At 32.2% G+C, this 22,323-nt stretch overlaps 1 protein-coding gene across 1 annotated transcript in view; it reads left to right on the forward strand.

Moving 5' to 3' along the window:
- Positions 1–6,347: 6,347 nt before the first annotated feature.
- LOC123719928 (laccase-1) overlaps positions 6,348–22,323 on the forward strand; it is a 53,282-nt gene continuing 37,306 nt past the window's right edge. Inside the window, exon 1 of the mRNA XM_045676246.1 lies at positions 6,348–6,613. Coding sequence (XP_045532202.1) covers positions 6,517–6,613 — 97 coding nt within the window. The 5' untranslated portion in view covers positions 6,348–6,516. The remainder of the gene's footprint in view (positions 6,614–22,323) is intronic.

Here is a 22,323-nt window from a genome sequence, read left to right on the forward strand (position 1 = left end):
GACCTAGCCATAAATACTGAAACAAAGTAAAAAAAAAGTTCTATTGCAAATAAAATTTATAACTTTTACAGTGTATTAGTTTAATACATAAATATAAAACAATTGAATATTATATAAAAAGCTTATTCGAAGTGGTTTCCATTGGCTGCAATACAGTATTTTGAGGCCAGATATCAATAGAAGCACGCACTCTTTTAATGGGAAAATTCTTTACTGCCAATCGTACGGATTGTGTTAGGGATTCCAAATTATCATGGCGTTTAGAGTGATGATTTATGGCTTAATCATAATCCAGCTGATTAAGATCGGGACTAGACGATGGCCAGTCTTCAGCTCTGATGAAGTCCGAAACGTTCGTTTCCAACCAAGACTGCGTAGACCAAGCTTTATGACCTGATGCCGAATCTTGCTGGAAGGACTATTCGTTGTTAAGGGGCTTCACTATCTTCTCAAGAATGGTATCTTGATCCATTTGTGCCGATGATTTGATACCTTTTTCATAAAAGTATGGCGCAGTTGCTGCTGCATGCCGCTTTGCTAGTTTAGTAGAACGCTTTAGTAGTTGTTTCGATTTTACCACCCTATTCTTTTTTTTTTAAATATCAGTTAAGAAATGACTAGTACGTTTCTTATAGACTGCAAGTCCTAACTCATATTTTAAAATACGCGACATGGTTCTAGGTTCTACCTTCATCTTCCGAGATAAAATCTTTTGCTCACGGACAAGATTTCTTCGTATTCTTTCCCTTACTGCTTTTTCGTAAGAACACTATGTGGACGATCTTTTTCTGTCAGGTGTCAAACAGAGAAGGTCTCGTTGTGTCCATTAATAGCCCGGTATACAAACATTTTACTAATACCAAGCGTATGTTTTAAAAATTGCATTTGGCTCCATGCCTACTTTGTGTAATGCAATCACAGCGATTTGGTTCTCTTTATCAACCCACTCCATTTTAATATCGCAAAATATTGTACAATGTATTGGCGTCAAAATAAGAAAAATCATATAAAAATGACAGATTCCAAATTCAAATGTAATATTTTGTTTATTTTTAATTGTAACAGTATTTATGGCCAGACTAAGTATAGTTTTGTCCACAATTACAACATGCTAGTTTATCATTGTGACCAAATTTAATAAAAATTCATGGTTATTGTTTTCTTTATTTAAATGTATAAACCGAAATGTTATCCCGTAACTACCACCTTCGTAATATACGAAGAAGGTAAAGTGTTGTCTATCTTTCGGCCAAATAATAATTATCTTGAAATGACTTTAATATATGAAATATTTAATGTATGTCAAACACATTACGCTATTAATCTGAATGTATTTTCATCAATATAGTGATATATGTACTAAATCTCTACATAACATACAACAAAATCACTTTCTATTACACAGATATTCTAGTGATTTGACACAGGCTAAAAATGGATGTCAAATACATTGTTCACTTAGAAAACATGCAGGCATAACAAAAACTTGAAAGATATTTATAAAATTCTTTACGTCTTTAATATAATATTTGTATGATAATATTTGGCATGTACTCCAATTACAAAAAGTGATGAACGTGGGCTGAACCGAAGACGAAATAAGTATTACATAATAATACCATTTGAGAATATTCAAACAATTGAAACTCTTTGTTTGAAGCTATCAATTGGCTTTAATCGTTTAAAATATGAGTTTATAACTAACATAAATTTATGTGGAGTTGCGAAACTAAAAAAACATATGGATTATTTAAAGGATCTTAAATCTACTTCAATATAAGTGTAGTCGACCTATTGGACATTTTCAGAAACGTGAATGTTATAACTAAAGGCCTCATTTTGGCTTCAATTGTGCGATGTTTGCTAACATTTGGATTGTGCTTTTACTTATTATCTAAAATATATATATATATATGTAACTTAACTTATATTAGATTACTTTTCTACTGTCTTAATAAAATATTTTACTGAACCTTAGATGATATATAAACATAGATATATAAACTAACTGATCCGGCGAACTGTTGGAAGGTCGTGGTGCTGTCCATATATAATTGTCTATAATACACTGCATTTGAATTGCTATAGTCGCTAGTCCACCCTATCACGAACTTCATACCGCCTGACAGTTATGTCGTGTAGAATCGAGGGACTAACTAACTAAACTTAATTTATGATTTTATTTAAGTAACACAATGAATACAAAATAAATATCAAGTTCGCTACTATCACCAAATTACAATACTCAACGTTACAATGTGCCTTGATTTGTTGTGTTTTAAAGTGCAGTCGCCTTTCGATAATTTGAAACACAAGAAACCAGAGGCAAATATGAAAATTGCCAAGCGATCAAAATAACAAGCGTATATACCCACTTGTAATGTATTAACAATTAAATACACTTCTTTTATTACGATAAGAAGCCCGTAAAAGTCTTTTTTTGAGTGAGCAATTCCATTCCAATAGATTAAAAAAAACCAATTAACAGGTCTGTGCATCATGACCACTTCAAATTATGGAGAGTAGGGAAGCCCGCACTTCAAATTATCGCCTGTTGGCGAGCAAGATAGTTTAACTTCAACTTTAAATTACGGGGGGACCAATTAACATTCTTTCACATTCATTTTCTTCAATTTAATGAGTATTTTTCAATGGACTTCAAAACAAATTCAAATGCTAGAGATATTCCAACTATCGAGTGTCAACTTTGGCGTGATTCATTTTCATTTGTTTACATATAAGAAATTTCTGAATGCACGCATAAATATAATAATAATGGGAATATTGTTGATTGTTAATTTAATGGTTTACTGTATCAAAGGAAAATTAACTGTGTTTTTTTCTATTCTTTTGTCAATTTTTAATAGTTTCTGCTATTCGGGACGGGAATTTTTAAGACAATTTTTTTTCTTTCTATTTCTATTAGAATTAATTCAACTTCCTTCCTTCAAGAAATGAGCGGATCAATTCTTAAAACTATCTTATTACTAACATAGTTATGGAACCATGTTTTCTTTATTTAAACAATTTTTATTTAAAAGGTAATACCTCACACTTCTGGTAATGTCCATGGGTGGCGGGGCGGTATCACTTAACATCAGTTGATTCTCCTGCCCGTTTGCCTCCTATTACATAAAATAAACAAACTGAGAACAGAAAACCGATATAAAAATAAACATTTATTTCTTCAGGAAAATAAGATTGACTACTTTATTTTCAAAAGGATCAAATATTTTTGAAAATCCATAAAACAGACATCAAAAAAACGTCAGCCTTGAGCCCACCATGTAGGCTTTACTATGTTTACTTGATAGTGATACGTACTTGAAAAGATAACGATCTTTTTGCGTAGGTACGTATCACTAACTACGTAAGTATCTTGTTAAACAAATAATTCCCATTTTCCGAAACACATCAAGGTACTAGAGATATCACGTATAAACAATATTCAAGTGTTTGTCAGTAAAAAAAAACACTCTTGAGAAATAATCTTTGATTAATAATAATTGTCAAGGCATTATTAAACAAACCATATTGTTTAGTATATTTCCATACAATATTAATAAATAAATATATGATTTATATATCATTTAAAAACAATAGAGGTGTACTCTAGATATGGGCTTCAGATTTTTGTATCTGTTTCGTAATCATTTATCTTTTTTAATATGCAAGTGTACCTTACTGTACCTAACATACGCCGACGATTTTTTTAGATTCTATACATATATTATTTTAAGTTAAAGTTAGTAACAATTAGATCTTAGTAAAGAAACAAAATGTACCAATAGCGCGGCATGGACAGCATACCAACGTTTTAAGATATACGTGGTCTTTGGTATCAACACATTCAGGATACCATTGGTGTTGTGCCTACACGATGCGAGATCTAACCTGTCCCTGTTTCGGTTCCGGCAAACATACCATTGCAAGCCCAATAGCTACCTAAACGTGTTGTTAAACTGAACACGGTGCGTATTCAACGCCATCTGGGTAAAACCTACTACAGGCCAGCATATTACCCATAACAGCTACCCATATCAGACAAATCCTCTGCAACCCAATGACCCAAATACTTATATTCCGCTTCTCATTTTCAACAATGTCAAAGTCAAAATGACTTTATTCATGTAGGTAAACAGTACCTACATGAATACGACGTTACTTATAAACGTCAACAGAAAAGAACTTAAATTGATTCTAAATTTATTTACATTTACTACCAAAGAACTGGCAAGAAACTTTCCGCCACTCTTTTTAATCGCTAAGATTTGAGTCATACAAATTGTTTGAACTGGAGCAAATCCTAAGGATTAGGATCATTTAAATATTCGTCAAATTTATAAGAAGCTTTATTGATTAACTTACGTTAGACGAGAGCTTTGAATTTATTTAGTGATAATTCGCTAATTTCGCTTGGGAGTTTGTCGTAAAAACGATTATAATTTCCATATAAGGAGAATCATACATTTCATATAATTTTAACCTTTCTGTGTAACTCCTCATTTGCTCAGTCACAGAATCTTGTTCTCAGAGACTAATAGTATTTTTTGGTTGAACGGTTTCAACATTATTAAGCGGAGTGTTAGAAAGTGGAGAAGAGTGCGTTTCTATCAATTAGGTTGATAATTCGAATCTGAGTTGTGTAATCAAACACACAAGAAGATAGCTCAAGACTCATACGATGAAGGAAATCGTTGTTTACAGAATCGGGGACGTGTGTCAATCAAATGAAAATCAATGAAAGAGGCCCAGAAATTTGGCTGCCACATTTACGAAACATCAAACTTATTAAGTAAAAAAATACATATTACCTTCATTGCATTAGTGTTAAACCACTTAACTTCTTTCTTGCCTTTTTTATTCTCTAGTCTATGTTTATATACTTTTATTTTGAATGGCGTTTGTCCGTAGGCGTTTTATTGTTTAGACTTGTACAGATACCGTCAAACTTCTAGAGCATTAAACAAGGGAGTGGGGGAAAGTTTGCGCATCGTACACAACGCGGGACACAAACGTCAACTGATTTACCAATCACGCGATCGACACGTGCGTCCCACCCCCTCCCAGTGATACCTAAAAATCGGTTCTGCGCAGGCAAAGGCAAAGGACATTTGTTCAAGATGTTTGCCGGTATCTATATCCTACGTATTATTTGCATGGAAGTTCCTATTGGCTTTACAAACTTCAAGTTTAGTTCTGCGCGGAACCACCTGCTGTAACGTTTTCACTAGAGGCACTTAATATATACAAAATCATAGAAGAAGATTTTGATTTGACAACACACTTTCATTTATTGAAGATAAAAAAACTTATAACACAAAGTGTATAATACTTTTATCTAAATAGAAATTTTATGCAAAGAAATTTTAAATAAATTTGATGTAGAATTAAAAAGTGAAATTTATAACTTATTGTGAAATATTTTTAAAACTTTGTAATTATGTTATGATAACAAAATTAATTAAATTAGAAATTTAGAAGTATACCAGGCGGAATGAAATAATTTGCTTATATTGTGTATAAACCAGTGGAATTCTATATCTGTGTACATGATAAAGAGTTTAAATAGGCCATTAGGTATAATAGAGCAAGCTTCTGTGCTTGACACATGCCAGCAATAGTGTTGTATAAGCATTCCGGTTTATATTTAAAAAATGTATAAGAGCAATTTGTTGAGCAAACTATCTTATTAGTTGCGTAACTATACAGGGGACATTTCTAAAATATCCTCCTTATATCCTTATTTGTTTACAAAAACATAAATATTTTTAAGTCAACGGGAATAGACATTCATCGAAGTAGACATGGGGAGAAATTGGCTGTGCCAAAAAATAATCTAGAAGTGTATAGGAAAACAATGTTTTGTATGACATTCAAGGTTTACAATTTACGAAAAAACGCGAGTTTTTAAAAATCGACTTAAAGTATTACTTTTGGAAAAATTATTATATAAATGATTATTTGCGTGAAACATTATAATTCATATAAATTTAATACGCACCAATATATTTTAATAATATAATATTGTATAACTACAAATAATATAACTCGTACTATAATGATATAACTTATAATGTATGGCACTTATAACCTGTAAAATTCAACCGAAGTTTTTTAATCAAGTACCACTAATTCCTCCAAACGACCTCATAAGACTAATTCATGGGAAAATTGATAAGGCAGTGACGTAACGCAACGGTACTAGGTGATATCGATAGCAAAAGTGGCGACCCTGGCTCCCCGCCACTCTCGCGTGGGGGAAATACCACCACCAGGTCCCTTCACCTTAGCGCGCCGCGACTCAACCAATGACCGTTCGTCTCGAGTCGGCGAAAGGTTTTATATACAAGTGGAATTTGCTCTGCCAAATTGCTACAAGTCAAAATATAGGGTAGTCGGGCAGTTCACTTAGCGTGTAGAGCCTGGCGAGCACGGGCTGTGTCAGCGTGTCTCGGAGTTTTGGAATTTTGCAAATGCTGTAGTGCCTTCATTAGTATAAAGAACTTTGTGAAAATGGGGTGCAGTGCGAGATACTATTTGTTGACTCTGACCATGTGCCTTGTGTCTGAGCAAGCTTTCGGTGTAAGAGTGATGCCAAAACGGAAAAAAGGTAATTTTTTATAGTTTTTAACGACTTAACTTCGAATTTTCGGTAATTTATTTTACATTTATAAAATAATTACAATGAAACGTAATTTACTTTGCATAAAAACAATAAGGATTGTATATTTACATACATTTTCCTGTTTTCTCAGACAAAAATATCAAGTAATAATATTAAAGGAAACAAAAATATAATTGAATTGAACGATTTATAAATAATTTATGTATTCAGTATTTTCAATATATTTCACATTATAACCCATATTTCTATTCATAAAATATTTACGTACATTTGATATTGATGAATAACTCTTAGTTAGACTTCGATACTCCAGCATGGCAATTTTAATTCTTCGCGCTAAGATAATTAAAACTAAACAATTATGTCAGCAAATATATAGTTATGAATATTAATCATATTAATTTATTAACATTTTTTTATTTAATTATAAACAAATCTAATTATTAAAAAACTTTATTCACTTAAATTAAAATATAATAACGCACAATTTGCCATTTCACTGATGCAGATGTACTAGAGCAACTAACAAATAATTTAAAAAAATATTTTATACAAATATTATTATATTAACTGGGTTTAATCTATGAAAGTATAGAGATATTTCTATATTCTATTGCTTATTTTCGTTTATCTCTTTTAATAAAATAAATGAGTGGCACTACCTTTTTGGTCTCAGGTCTGGGTCTTTTTACGCCTCAGACTTCTGTATCTGTTTCATGATCATTTGTCAATGTAATACTCAAGTAGGTGATCGGCCTCCTGTGACCGACCGACATGCTGTCGGTTTCTTATGTATCTATTATGATGTATTCTTTCACCGTTTTAGCGAATTATAAATGCGCAAATAGAAATAAAGTTAAATGGTCCCAGCCAGGGATCGAACCAAGGACCTCATGGATTAGAATTGCACGCTGAAGTCACTAGCCCATCACTGATCTTACCTACGTACCTAATTTATAATTGAGGTTTCACACTTGGAAAGTGTTAACCATAAAATTTATTTCGTGTACTGTTATGAAATAATCAAAGAAATAACGGTATACAAATCTTGTATTTGCATGTGAGGTACAAAGTGGTTCGGTACGCAGCCTTCATCTCGCTGATAATCAACCTATTTTACGAAATTATTTTAACAAAACTTGATTGACTACAAGTAGTTATAGACATCCGTTTCATTCCCCTTAAATATATCATAACGATTTTAACTACGCAACTAAAAGATTCGACAACTTGGACTTAAAATATTTCTACTTCAGTTTAAAGTATTTCCGTCTCCTCATGGAACAGAGCACCCCATTTCCAAAAAGCGTGGCAGTGACACAAACCTACAGAATAATCCTTTAAGTGGCTAAGTCCTAAGGCCTGAACTGTCATTGGCCACTCCAGTAAATGGACATTTTTTTTTAAATTTTCTATTAGGTCCATTGTTATATGGCTACTCTTCGACTTGCATGAAAAATCAATGAAGAGCCAATGAATCAATAAATACACAATATTTGTTTGCCCCATACAGGTACCTTTAAAGCCTGTATATATCAATTTCATACATACCACAAAGGAAGGCATTGAACAATTCTGCGCTCATTGAATAATCAAGAACCGCTAACCATATGTTTATATCTGTATAAAGACAATTCCGGTTTTACGATTTGAATTTTGCATCGTCAAATTTCAAATGGGTCACTCTTACTGTTATTTTTATACATAACAGAGAGAATATAGATTTGGAATATATAAGAAATCTTTTCGATTATTAATAATATTACATTTATCTAGGTCTACTTCCGACAATAACAATCACAGTCTATTAAACATGTGTGTGTACTTATGTACACGCGTTAGAAGTTATACTTCTTTGGCGTAACAATATAAAAATCTTTTTGAATTTTTTATCTTTCGCCGTATTCTACGTTTGTAGAGAAAACGACACTAACAATATAAAAAAGATATTTAACACATAGAAAGTTTTATTAAAACGCTCTATCTAGTTAAATCAAGTTTATTTAAATATCACAAAAAAATATTTCTACATAATTGAAGAAATTTACATTTTTTATTTTAAAATGTTGACTATGTTGATAACTTCATGGTGTCGTTTTTTTGTGAAGGTGTGCGGGTGTCGGTTATTTGTGACGGTGGGCGCGTGCATCGTAAATACTCTCATCATTTTTCCCTAACGCGCCAATCAAGTATAACTTCGTGTTTTTATGTCTGTCTATGGAGTACACTTAACAGAAAAAAATTATACTTTTCTTTGCCCACCCAAGAGGTAAAAGGAAAACAGCACGCTACATCTATTAAGATAATTACACTGTATACATAACGTTTAAGTGATTGATTTGATAATCGCGGTTTCTTATATTAACTGTCACTTTTTACCAAGCTTGCAAAAAACGATCCGTGCGTAATGTGCGTAATTAGAAACGTTGTATATGTTATTAAATATGGCAAGACTTATCGAAAACGTTTCAAATCGTCCTTTAATTGTGTCAAGCACCATGAAAATACTTGCAAGATTTTTCAAGACAAATGAAAACGCCATTAAAACAATTGACTTATTAAAATTTCCAAAATAAAGTTATGCAATAAAAATTGTTCCATTTTCAAATTTCCAACAAGATTTTTTAACAAGACGTAGCCATTGAAGCGATACCAGGAGGAGACAAATTTCACAGAACAGTAATTTCTCATGAAGCGTACATTAACGGTCATGCATTCCTTTTCTAATTTCCCGCGGAAAAATACTCAGTCTGTGGAAATAAACTACTTACTAATAATGAAATATTTGATAAGACATTAAACAGACACCTGCTTGTGCCCGACTTATAGCAGTTTGATCGCATTTGCATGATATTGATTACAATACAATAAACTATATTTTATACTACTTTAAATTGTGAATAATGCTGTTTAAGACTTTCTTTGAGGACCAAGAATCGTTAATAGAAACGGACACAGCAATAAATATCGTTCTCTTTTCACTTTTGACAATTATTAACTTTACGAATTTAACCAGCGTTTAAAAAATTACGCAATAAATTAGAAACCACGGAAAAATGCGGATTCATTGAAATATATGAATATCGTGACAGTTGACACTTTCTTAAAGATTTCTTGAAATTTTCGAGAATATTGTGGCCGGACGAGTCGTTCAAGTTGGGAGTTGGTATGTTGTGGCATCCTTCAAGTATCAATTAGTAAACCAGTACTTGGCGTACACGTGAGAATAACATAACTAACTTTTTGTTAAAATTCCTTTTAAAACCACTTAACGATTACACTAAGTATAGAACGTCTATCAAAACCATTGCGGCAAATTATTGGACCTCACAAAAATCCTACTCCGCCTACAGACAAACCAATAAAGACACTTACTACTATTTACACTTAGTACTATAAATCTTCTTTTCAAAAAATCGTTAAAAAAACACCGTATTCAAATCAATAAAAATTAAAAGTCTACTTACTTCTTGTTATTTTTGCTACTGTAAAGTCGTGTTTGAATGTATGTGTTTTAATGAAATATTTATTGATTTATTTATGTAATAGTTTACTACATTCTACATTATACTATATCTATATTACAAACTCTTTTATCTAATATGTATGACAATATAGGTAAATATAAATGCTACAAAAAATACAATCAAAATATGTACAAGATAAAATAACAATACCAATTTTTTTTTGTTATGCAAAAAAAAATATCTACATGCTAACAATACAACAAAATTCTTCCCACACAAAGATAGTCAATAACTGCAGCATGTAAACCCGTAAAATCCCGTGAAGAGCCAAATACACTTTATAATGATGCGGTAGTAAGTAACGACTTGGTAGCGGTATAACATTGCTTATAAAATAAAAAAATCAGTGGCGCCACAACATTTTTAGGCCTCTGATTACTGTATCTGATTCATAATCAATCTAATAGGTAGGTAGGCTCCTGTGCCTGACACACGCCGTCAACTTTTTGGGTCTAAGGCAACATTTCCTCACAACGTTTTCCTTCACCGTTCCAACGATTGTTGATGTGCACATAGAAAGTTTTCTGCACAGGATCAAACATATGACCCGGGATGAGAGTCGCACGCTGAAGCCACTAGGCCAACACTACCCTAACTGGTTTATAACCAGTCTATTTAGATCGTAAATAGAACGCCATAGATCAGCGATGATTGCGAACTTTTACCGCTAAAAAGTTAAATTGACCAGTAAGAGCAAGTCATCCGGCGCGCGAGTCGCGTGTGGATTTCCTACGAGTTTTTCACAATAATTACTATTAGAATTAGCTCACGATTTGTCTGCTGACTCGTTTGATGGTCGGACACTTTCGTTTTCTTATAATACATATATTCGAACTCGGACTGTAACTGTTTGATAGAAATGTTTATTTATTTACTAATCCTACACCTAACGTAAAATATATACATCAAAAAACGTTTTTCGTATTCCAAATTTAAAGAATACAAATATGCATATGGTTCAAATATTTACGAAAGGAAAATATCATTAAAAAATATTAAATACGTTAGTAATTCGGCGGTGTTTGAGTGTGAAAGTAAGGGAGGGTGTGTATGTGGGGTATGCTCATGATGCAGGTGATTTAGCAGTAGAGAACCAAAAAGCTTCTACTATGTAAAGTCCAGATATTTAATGTAGTTATTTTTTTAATTATAATGTCAAAGAAGACAGACTGTATTTAACTATTAACGCAGGCTTAAAAACGAACAAAAGTTTTACTATATTCCAACATTTTAAAATTAAAGTTGCTGTAAAAATTATCTCTATCAAAACAGAATTAAAAATACATACAATTAGCCCATAATGAATACATTATTGTTTCATTCATTAACATATTCTTCAATAACATTAAATATGATAATGAAATTATTTCCCAAGTTTTAAAATAATCGCAATAAATCTACGCATTATTTATATTAATGGCAAAAATATTTAAAATTAAAACGTGTTAATTACCTGCGTAACATAGAACTGTTATTTCGCAGTTAAATTTTTTAATTATATTGCGTAACGCATTAATGTGGACCATAACCATTTAACGAAAGCAGTTGTTTAACCTGGTTAATTTTACGTATTTTAATTGTCTAAAACTAGGGTACTCCTTCTAGTTTGCAGTTTCGCAAACTTACCAATATTATTCAATACCAAACATACAACACTTCTTAGTATTACACTACAACGTACAGTTAACGAAAATATATCCAGTCCCGAGTTATGTAACCAAACATTAGTTACAATTTAGTTAATATTTAAAAGCGTAAGCAAAATGAAATCATCATCGCGCACTTGAAGACGATATGAGCCCTTTAGTTTTTACCATACTCATAAATTGTAATTTAACATTATCGATTCCCATAATGTCCAATAACATAAGTGTCACTTGTCAATAAGCCAAGTTAGATATTTGTTTATCAAGCGTCGCAAGCCCACTGCCTCATTATCTTAGTTATAAGCTCATGTTTAAAAGAATTAAAGCCAGTGGTTTCCCCCTTCAAACAAAAGGCTTTATTTGAACATATCCATATAACAACCGAACTTTACTCTCGTCAAAAGGATTCTTTAAATAATAAAGAAATGAAGAACCTTTTTAGGTCTGGACCTCCGATATCTCAATTGTTTATGATAATTTGTCAATATAATAGGCAAGTGATCAGCATCCTGAGCCTGACATACGCCGTCGCCTACTGGAATCCAGCCAGACGGCTTCCTCGCGATGTTTTTCTTCACAGTTCGAGCGAATGTTAAATGCCATTGGTGCACAGCCGGGGATCGAACCTCCTCAGAGTCACACGCTGAAGCCATTAGGCCAACACTGATGCTTACAAGATGGAGATTTTAATTTCCTACTTTATTACACTTTACAAGTATATCTATTATCGCCTAGATTAGTATAAGAAGCGATTACAATATGATATTAAAAACAGAGAACGCAATGAACTATTTCTAAACGCTTAGACAAGACGGCTTAGTTAAAATACACAAGAACTCTCTATTAAGGCCAAAAATCTAGTATTCCGTTCGCGTTTGCAGTTTGTCGCTTCGAACGCACTTTATTACATTATTTATCACTAAGATTCACATACATTTTTCTGTTAAATACGATTTTGTTTATTTAGTTCGCATTACACATAGACGCTGAAAATATTTTCTCTTAAAGTTAAAGGGGTTTGGTCAGTAAAATTATAATTGTAAACTACAAATATTTAAATAAAGTTTTTAGTACAGTCATGTGTTCATAATTGGCAAATGCGAATACCTAATTGGCGTTTTATGACCTAGCAATACTAGAAAAATGCTGACTGTAAAGAGGTTTCCTATTGATTATATACGAGATTATTCACAAGTAAAAGTAATTTCACTTTCTTACAATCATTAACATAACATATACAAACATAACGCGATGATTTGAAATACTAAAACCTTTTGTTTATACGTCACTCGATGACTGGAAGTCTTCCATGGTCCGCTTCACAAGACACTTTCTTTTGCGAACTAGCGAGCTGTGGAATCGACTCCCGGTGGGGGTCTTCCCTGGGAGATACGACTTCGAATACGACAAGACGAATGTTTAAAGAAAGAGCCCGGCTCCTCCCTCAAAGGCCGGCAACGCATACGCTAAAATGGGTATCTATGGGGTGCGATGACTGCCCTTTTTATACGTCCTGTAGTCTCGTTTCCCCCCTATACTACAAAATAACGAATAATAACGTTATATTGTTAATATACTTCATGTGTTCATTTCATCATACAGTATTTTGACTACGAGCCGAAACGTTATATTCCATACTAAATTTTATAAATGTTAAATCAAATAATATATTCGGAAATATGTTGGATAGCCTGTTAGTAATGATATATCAATATGGTGAAAGAATGTATACCATAGTTTATATGTTTTTACATACATTCATTTAATTTAATTGATTTAGATAAACTTTTATTTAGTAAACAAAATAAGCAACCATTACATTTTATCTAATGCAGTTACATTTACATCACACACAAAAACATACACATAAATTAGCAACACAACATTAAACTACTATTTCTACTAACTATTTCTTACAGTATAGGAAGTGGAACTTTTGTCAGTTCACTCAACGGACACTTAAAAACGTCTGTTAATCTATGCGGTTTATTTATTTTTACACATTGTGTCAGGTGTGCGCATTACTTACAATATAGTATATGATTACATTACAGACATGATTATTATATAGTAGTTTTTCATATAATTTCTACATATGGATCTGTCTCGTTAGCACATAGTATGGTAAAATCCATCAACATCATACGATATTTGACATTGCTCTAACCTAGAACATTAATCACACATACCTTAACATATAAGACTTACATTTGAACACAATTTGCTACATTTACGAACAAAATATTTGGTCCAAATACTTATAAAGGGTGTCTCAGCTCCGATTTTTTATTTTAAACACAAATTTCTCGGTATCCCACGGGGCTAGCGGGAGGGGAGTTGTAGCGTTCGGTAGGTACGAAGTGCGGACTTTTTAATAGCTAGCGCAGTTAGTACTAACTGTTCAGCCTAGAGTTTCAGAGAGTTTATTTTTCTACCAATTATTTTTCATATAAAAAAGTGCCTATTTTTCTCATGAGTGACTGTTAGTTACTGAATAGTATTTTTGCTTACCATCTAGGAAAATTTATATCAAACTAGCTGACCCGGAAAACGTCGTTTTGCCATGTATATTATTTCCAGGAAACATTATTTTTAGTTTAATAAAAATATCTACTATGTATAATAAAAATAGGGGTTGATCGTAGAGGGGTGACAATTAAGGGTTGTATGTATTTTTGTATGCTGTATCATAAAACAATAATAAAATTCTAAAAAATAAAAATTAATGTTATTTGTCATGGTATGAATTAGCTGATGTAATGGTTGCTTAGTTTGTGAAGAAGTTACAGTAAGCTTTATACGAAATATTGTGTCACTACTCTCGGATGGACCTCATCGCAGCCTACCAATAAATATCCCCTTCATAAACTTAATTACTGAAGGTCGGGGTTGTCTTGAAAAGCCCTAAGTCCTACCTCCAAACCACTCTATCCTAAGCTTATCTCAGTACATTAGGGTTGACACCCGTAATTGTCCTTACCTGGTAAGACCAACGGGTAGGCGACCGCAACTTCTTCTGCCATTACCAACTTGTCGAGACTATTTGTTCTTCCTCCCACAATAGATTCATACATCTTCATCGAGCCTTGCAACCAGGATTTCAAATTTCACTTAAAAAATTTATATTCTGACCACAAAAAGCACGAATTTCACAAATGCCGATAGATTTACTCTCTAATCTATATGTAGGTTATTTTTAGATTCATTTGCATTCACGTCATGGCTTTTTAATGCTCATAGGGTTCGTAATGGCATTAAAGAACTTTTAAATTACGTTACTGATTTGTTTAAATTATTTTTTTCAAGAGAATAGTCACTCATATTGGTATTGTATGAGTAATGAAATATTATTCTCGTCTACTAAGGGAAAGAGCGTACCAATTTTTCAATTACTAGCAAGGCAGTCAAGTCAAGTCACAAGTCCTCTGGCGTCGATCACTTAACATCAGATGAGCCTCTGGCCCCTGTTTTAAATTTCTTTATTTTTCTTCCACATAAATTAAGTAACTAAGTCTCGGAGGAATAAAAAGGACCAAGTTCTTTGAAGATACTTTAATCGGACCAAGGCACTGTGGGTGATTTATATATTCTGATTGCTGACATTCTGACATATCATTGATTATTCTTAATCAGTTTGCGTTTTATCGTAAATCGAATTAAAAACCACAATATGCTATGCATAGCTACAGAAACTGTTCTGCTTTCAACTTTAACTTTATAAAAATAATTTTATCGACTTTAAATAATTGACTGATAAGCTTGAAGCCATAAAAGCTTTAACAATTAACCTCGAACCAATTTAACCTTACGCATTACAAAATGCCGGCAACATTGGTCACATTTCACGAATTAATAAAGCATTATCTATTATCTAGACATGGTCTATTGGAAGGCCACCGTCACTTTTAAACAAAAGAGGTGCGTGATATGAATTACAGCTAGACTAGTATGCCGTGTTGTAGTCAAGGAACATTCAATGATCATTATTTAAATAATTCTCAAGCGTATAATATAGTGGTTTCAACTTGCGACTCTCATCCCTGGGGTCGTAGATTTAATCCCCGGTTGTGCATCAATGGACTTTCTATGTGCGCATTTAACATTCGTTCGAACGGTGAAGGAAAACATCGTGAGGAAATAGGCTGGCCTTAAACCCAAAAAGTCTACGGTTTGTATCAGGCACAGGCTGTTCAACTACTTGCCTATTATATTGACAAGTGATCATGAAACAGATACAGAAATCTAAGGCCCTAAAAGATTATAGCGACAGTGGTTTATTGCTAACTTAATCACGATCGCGAAAGGACAGATGTGGACGTAAAGACCTCTCAGTCAATTAAAAACAAAGAATTTCGTAACTTTCTAAAACCCACTTAATCAATCAATGATCGATTTGAATGATTAGCTTCCTCATCTCGATATTGAATAACTGATGGTAACATCATATTCATACTGGTTTACATTCAGTATGACGTCATTATTCATGAATTCGACGAATCTATCGACCACAGATTATATCCCCGTTGGAGTCAAAAATAAAAATACGATTTTTTTGTAGAAATGTTTTTCATCTGTTTTTCAATCTATACATGCAATATTCTTGTTTCCGCTTACGTGATATTGCGCCCGTGTTACATGTACAGAGTTAGGAGGGTAAGGTTATGTTAGATTAGATTAGTAATAATATTGTCTTCACTTTTTATCTAAAGTATAACACCTTGTAAAGGAATTGTAAAAACCTATACATATTTTCTACAACAATAATTGCGGAAACATATTGTGCTCAAAGAATTTAATTCCTAGGAAATAAATACAATGTCATCAAAACATTTAAGAAATTATTTTTGAATTACTCTATTATAGACAATTGATGTTTTTTATCAAAACGACACGTCATGTACTATGATATTATATTACGGAAGTTTGAAATTTTAAGTTAAAATCAAGACGTGAGTTATGAGTTATTCCTTATTAACCTAAATGAAACATCCAGAATTATGCTACAGGGCTCATCCTGCCGTAATATTAAATCTTTTAAAGTTAATTGTAATGCAGTTTTCAAGGATTTATTTATTTGTAATACTACAACTAACATAAATGATATATAACAAAAACAATCATACTAAAATATAGCCAAAGATGGAACATATACAAAAAGATTTAAACATTTACGAAAGGATTAAAATAAATAAAAAATATTAATTACATATAAGTAATACCTAATTCAGCTGTTTTATGTGATGGTGTGAAAGTGAGCGTATGTATGTATGAGTATGTGGGGCGTGGTTGAATGTCTACGAAGTAGAATTCTGCCGTTAGAATATATACAATAAATGACCCCCATAGTGCTGCTGAAACATGTATTTTAAGAAAAAGCTGAGTTTTTTATTTACTTGAAAACAATTACTTTTATCCCATTTGTTTTTTAACCCAAACTGTTATAACAAAAAAATCTATGTATTAAAATTTAAATGACAGGCCAAAACGCGCGTCTTTTGCACAGACTAACAAACAAATTAAATAAAAAAAAACAGTTAATTATAGATAATTAATAATCTAAGAAATTTTATTATTTCTTTACATATATACTTAGATTATAATTAAGCTTTCGTTTTTCTTGAAAAAGCTTCGCCTTTTTATTTAATTTATAGAACTCTTGAGGTACACATACTTCGAAATAATATAAAACTTAAACAATTTTCTTCAGTAACATCTTCTAATACATATGTCTATTCAAACTGCATAGCGTTACTCTGTCGCCATCAATATAACATTGCCACGTATAATTTAAAACTTTCTCTAAGACGAAATCTGTTATAGTTACTATTAGATTTCGGTTTCTTGGGAACTAATCATTTACATTAAGCCGCGGAAAATTCGCGCTTGTACTTAATAAAATTGCAAGGTCAGTAATTCGACAGTACAGTGCCTTTGTTCAATGGGCCTGATGGGTATATCAGAAGACGACATCGTCCTCCGATACTTCTAGGAAAGCTTGGGCCTAGGAATTCTGATAAACCATATATGATTCCCTGATACTTTTATTAATGATCGACAGGTTTACGGAACGTTTCTTTTCCGTTGAATGAACTGACAAAAGTTTTACTGTTTGTAAGTGGCTAGGAATTTTAGCGAGTGATTTCAACTTTTAAAAATTTCAACATTATAAAATTTGATATTTCAAAAGCGTATCGTTATCATACAGTAGCACGATGTCCAATGAATATGCCCGAAAGATTTTTTTTATTAATTGCATTAATTTAAATTAATGTTAAACAGTTTTTATCTCATTATGTAAATATTATGAATTAATTTATAAACTTTCAAATTTTCTAGTGAGATTATATAATTATTAATATCAATATTTTATGAATGTCAAAACTGTCAAATTAACTACCGGGTCAATGTGAAATTGTGTTGTTTCTATCTGTCACTTTTCATAACAGCGTGAACACAATTTGACAGATAGACGAATGGTTACTGTAGTTAAAAGAGTGCTTTTAGACTCAGGTATTAGGTCCTTCAAGAGCGTACCAATTCTTAAAAGGCCGGCAACGCACTTGAGTGTCCATGGGTGTTATCACTTAACATCAGGTGAGCCTCCTGCCCATTTGTCTCCTTTATGGGTGCATAAATGAAACATATTTTAGCCCCAAGTAACCTGCTTAAACTAATTTAATTTGTGTGAAATTTTATAAAATTAAACAATAATTTTAAGTGAAATCGAATCCCCGATTATTGGCATTCGACTTAAACATCGTTAAGTCTAGGTCAAGACCATGAAGCGGCCGTGGCATCGAATAACCATCCGATGTTATCGAACTTGATACACAATAATTGAAACGAATATTTAGTCGTTTACATTAACTACACAGAATATCAAACGGATTGGACATGAAGAAAATACTAATATAGGGCATATGGAAAACCCATTTTTAAATATTTTGTTTTTAAATACAATACGCTAAATGCGTTGAACAAAAACGCTTAAGAGGCATGAATAATGTTATATCTCGGTCGGTCGGAAATTCTATATTTAAATAGCGTAGTATAAAAAAATCATAAATATGTTCGGTCAGTTACTACACCGAATTAAAATTTAGTCATAATCGTATGCATGTAGGTTTTATTTTACATACATAGAATAGGTTGCATATGACTGGAACTGGAAATAGTCGCAAGGTTACATAATGTCCTTTAGGTATTTATCTACCGTGGGAAACGCGCTGATTACTTACTGAACTTTCAATTCTTGTACACAATAACACAAAGATGTTATTGTCTGCCAGTACGTATAAAATTTGAAATTATGTGCGTTAGTATTGCCTAACCATAAACCGATTTTGATTTGTATTTTTTTAAATTTCGAACGAATTTGTTGTGAAATTTTAAATTGGTTGCTTTTACTAATCAAGTTGTTCCGATTCAGTCACTTATAGCCCGTACAAGCATAGCAGAAATAACTAAATGCGTTTACGCATTATTTTTAACTTGCTTTGTATTTCGTAAGTCGGTCAATAATTCAATACAAGAATGCTATTTGGTATTTGATCCAGTTCGTATCAGCGCAGCTGGCATCTACAGAACATTATTCCCATGGTAATTGAGAATTGTACTAAAAATGCAAATTAGATTAAAAAAAGGTATTTCGTACAAAATATGTGATAAATATATACAAACTAAAACAGTAAAATTCAATTAACGATATACAATACAATTCCAAGCGACAACAACAAAAACATCTCAGCTTCAATAGTATACAGTTATTGCAAGCTATATAAGGATTAGCTGTGGTTATTTTAAATCTATTGCCATACATGATTGAACTTTCACTAAACCACGCATTATGTTAATTTCGCACGCCTTGAAACAGATAGTATTAATAATTTATTGGTAAGCAACGCATTTAGAAAACGTAATGCATATAAATTTAATGATAGAAATTCTAGAGCCAAGTAGAGACAAGAATAATGATGTTCGCTTTTAAAATCTTACCATATAAATCAATTAGTAAGATTGCCATTTTTAAATTTTCTAGTTTTTTCCATGTAATTGCTTTACATAGCATTGAATTATATTTTTAAATTTCGTATGCTAAATCTACTTTATCTCTATTGCTTCCTTTACGAAGAAAAATCATGCATTCCATTTTTAAATTTACTTTTTTGTCTCATGTATATCAATTGCTTAACCTAATAAAACATTGCATTCTATTTATATTTTCTTATTATACCTATATTGCTTCCATTTAAAAAACCTGCATTCCATTTTTTAATTTTCTTGTCCCATTTATATTTATTATACTACTAGCGGACCCCACAGACTTCGTTCTGTCAAAAAGATTTGAAATGTGACAGTTTTTTATAACCAATTTTATAGTTGTCGCAAAAAATTCTCATGAGGGTGATGGTGGCAGAACCATGATGATAGACCGATGTGTGAGGTACAGCTCGGGCGACCAAAGTATCTTCGCTTCCACGAACTTTGGCCACTCTTCTGTTACCCACCCCGACTGGGATGTCTGCTAGGGCTTCAAACTAAGAGGCGAACTTAGGGTTCAAACCTGATTGGAGAATAATCTAAAAGGATAGTGGGAACCTAAAAGTGACAAATATTTAAAAATTGTGTGCCTCATTGATATATTTACCTATTAGTATGTATTCAAATAATTTTGCTCAGAATTTGAATTATTAATTAAATTAATAATTCAAAAATTAAATCCTTTTTTTATATAAAAGAAATAATATCGCGAAGCCAACCAAATTAAAAATCAGTACTAATGATCTATACCTCTCGCATTTTTTGACTTTTCAATTTGGTCGATATTATCACTTGTTGTGTTTCGTAACGCAACATTGCTTAGAGATCAGTGAGTGCTTGTAATTTAATATGAACTTTATTGAATAGCAATAAAGCTCAAATTGACTCTACATTTTATTTACAAAACGATTGTATGGGTAAAAGAAAAGGGCTGTTTTAGGGTTTTCCCGGAAATTATTCGAATTTTTCTCGCCGTAAAAACCATCCTTAGACTTCAACGAACATTTAAAAAAAAAAGAATTAGTACAATTGGTCCAGGCGTTGCGTTGAGTTATGCGCTTACCAACACATTTTGCGATTCATTTTTATATTATAGATAATATTATTATAATATTATACTTGTCCCATATATAAATATTAATCACATATAAAAACATCGTATTCTATTTTTAAATTTCAAATTCTAAATCGCTTTTATATTGCTTCCTTATAAAAGAAAAAAATGCATTCCATTTTTAAAGACCTTGTGAAATCTACAGCTCAATTTTTATTAATCGGCTTATTTAGAGTGAATTAACCATAACCATTTAAAAAAGGGCCTATTAATTTTAAGGCGTAATTTTAATATTATTTGGTTGCATATAAACTTTATATTACAGAGTGACTAGTGAGAGACCGGATGGCGCTAATTAAATAATAATTTTAATATTTCGGTATTTCAAAACTGTGCAGATATTATAGGAATAATTTAAAAAAAATATCAAAGTGTTGCCTAATTAAAATAATTAAAACAAGTCGAAATAACATTCAAATCGGGCCTTGTTTACAATTTAACCGGCTAACCCTGTAACGTCATCAATCAATACTTTCACACATTCATACAAAAAAAGCACAAACAAACGATTCTCTCTAAGGGTCGAAGAAAAGAGCGTACTAATTCTTAAAAGGCCAGCAACACACTTGCGAGCCTCTGGCCTTAACATCATGTGAGCCAACAAAAAACATATTATACAATTTTCTTTGAAATATGGTTTTAATAGTTTATTTTAATTCATTATGGTTTTATATAAATTGGCTAAAATACGAATTTCGCATAGGTCACATATACACCAAATTTCGCGGATATTTAAGTGTAATTCGTATCGTTTTTGACCATCAAATATTGTAAGACTATTTATTAGTAACCATAAGAAAGGTCTGCCACAGGGACCAATCTTTTTAAATTATTTTTAATTTTATTTATATTTTTGCTTTGTAAAAATTAAAACATCCGATACATGCATTACTTTTGGATTAATTGTGAGAACTATAATCTGGTTCAAGGACAGGTATACTTTTACTTTCGCCGAACTGTAGTGCAATGACTGGGGCAACGGGTTTATTTACTGGATTAACGGTGACAAGGTTGAGAAATACGTTTAATACGCAATTATGAAATGTTGTTCCGACTCCACTATCACCTACGCAAAAATCAATCACGCAACTTATATCTTGTATAAAAAAACAACCGGAAACTCACTTTTAAGCCTTCTGATGTTTTAGGGTGAAACGAGCCTACTTCTTCTTTTCTTCTAGAGCCAACTGCTTAGGGAGCGTTCAAGTATTACGTAACGGATATTGGGGGGGTGGTCCTCTTGTAAAACCTTACGATGCGGGGCGGGGATTGAATTACGTGTTATTGTTAATATTATTTTCCACCGACATGCGGCCAGGTCTATACTACCTTGCACTTTGCCTTCACGAAACGAAACTGATATATGGC

This window comes from Pieris brassicae, chromosome 2 (assembly GCF_905147105.1).
Source record: "Pieris brassicae chromosome 2, ilPieBrab1.1, whole genome shotgun sequence".
Lineage (NCBI taxonomy): Eukaryota > Metazoa > Arthropoda > Insecta > Lepidoptera > Pieridae > Pieris > Pieris brassicae.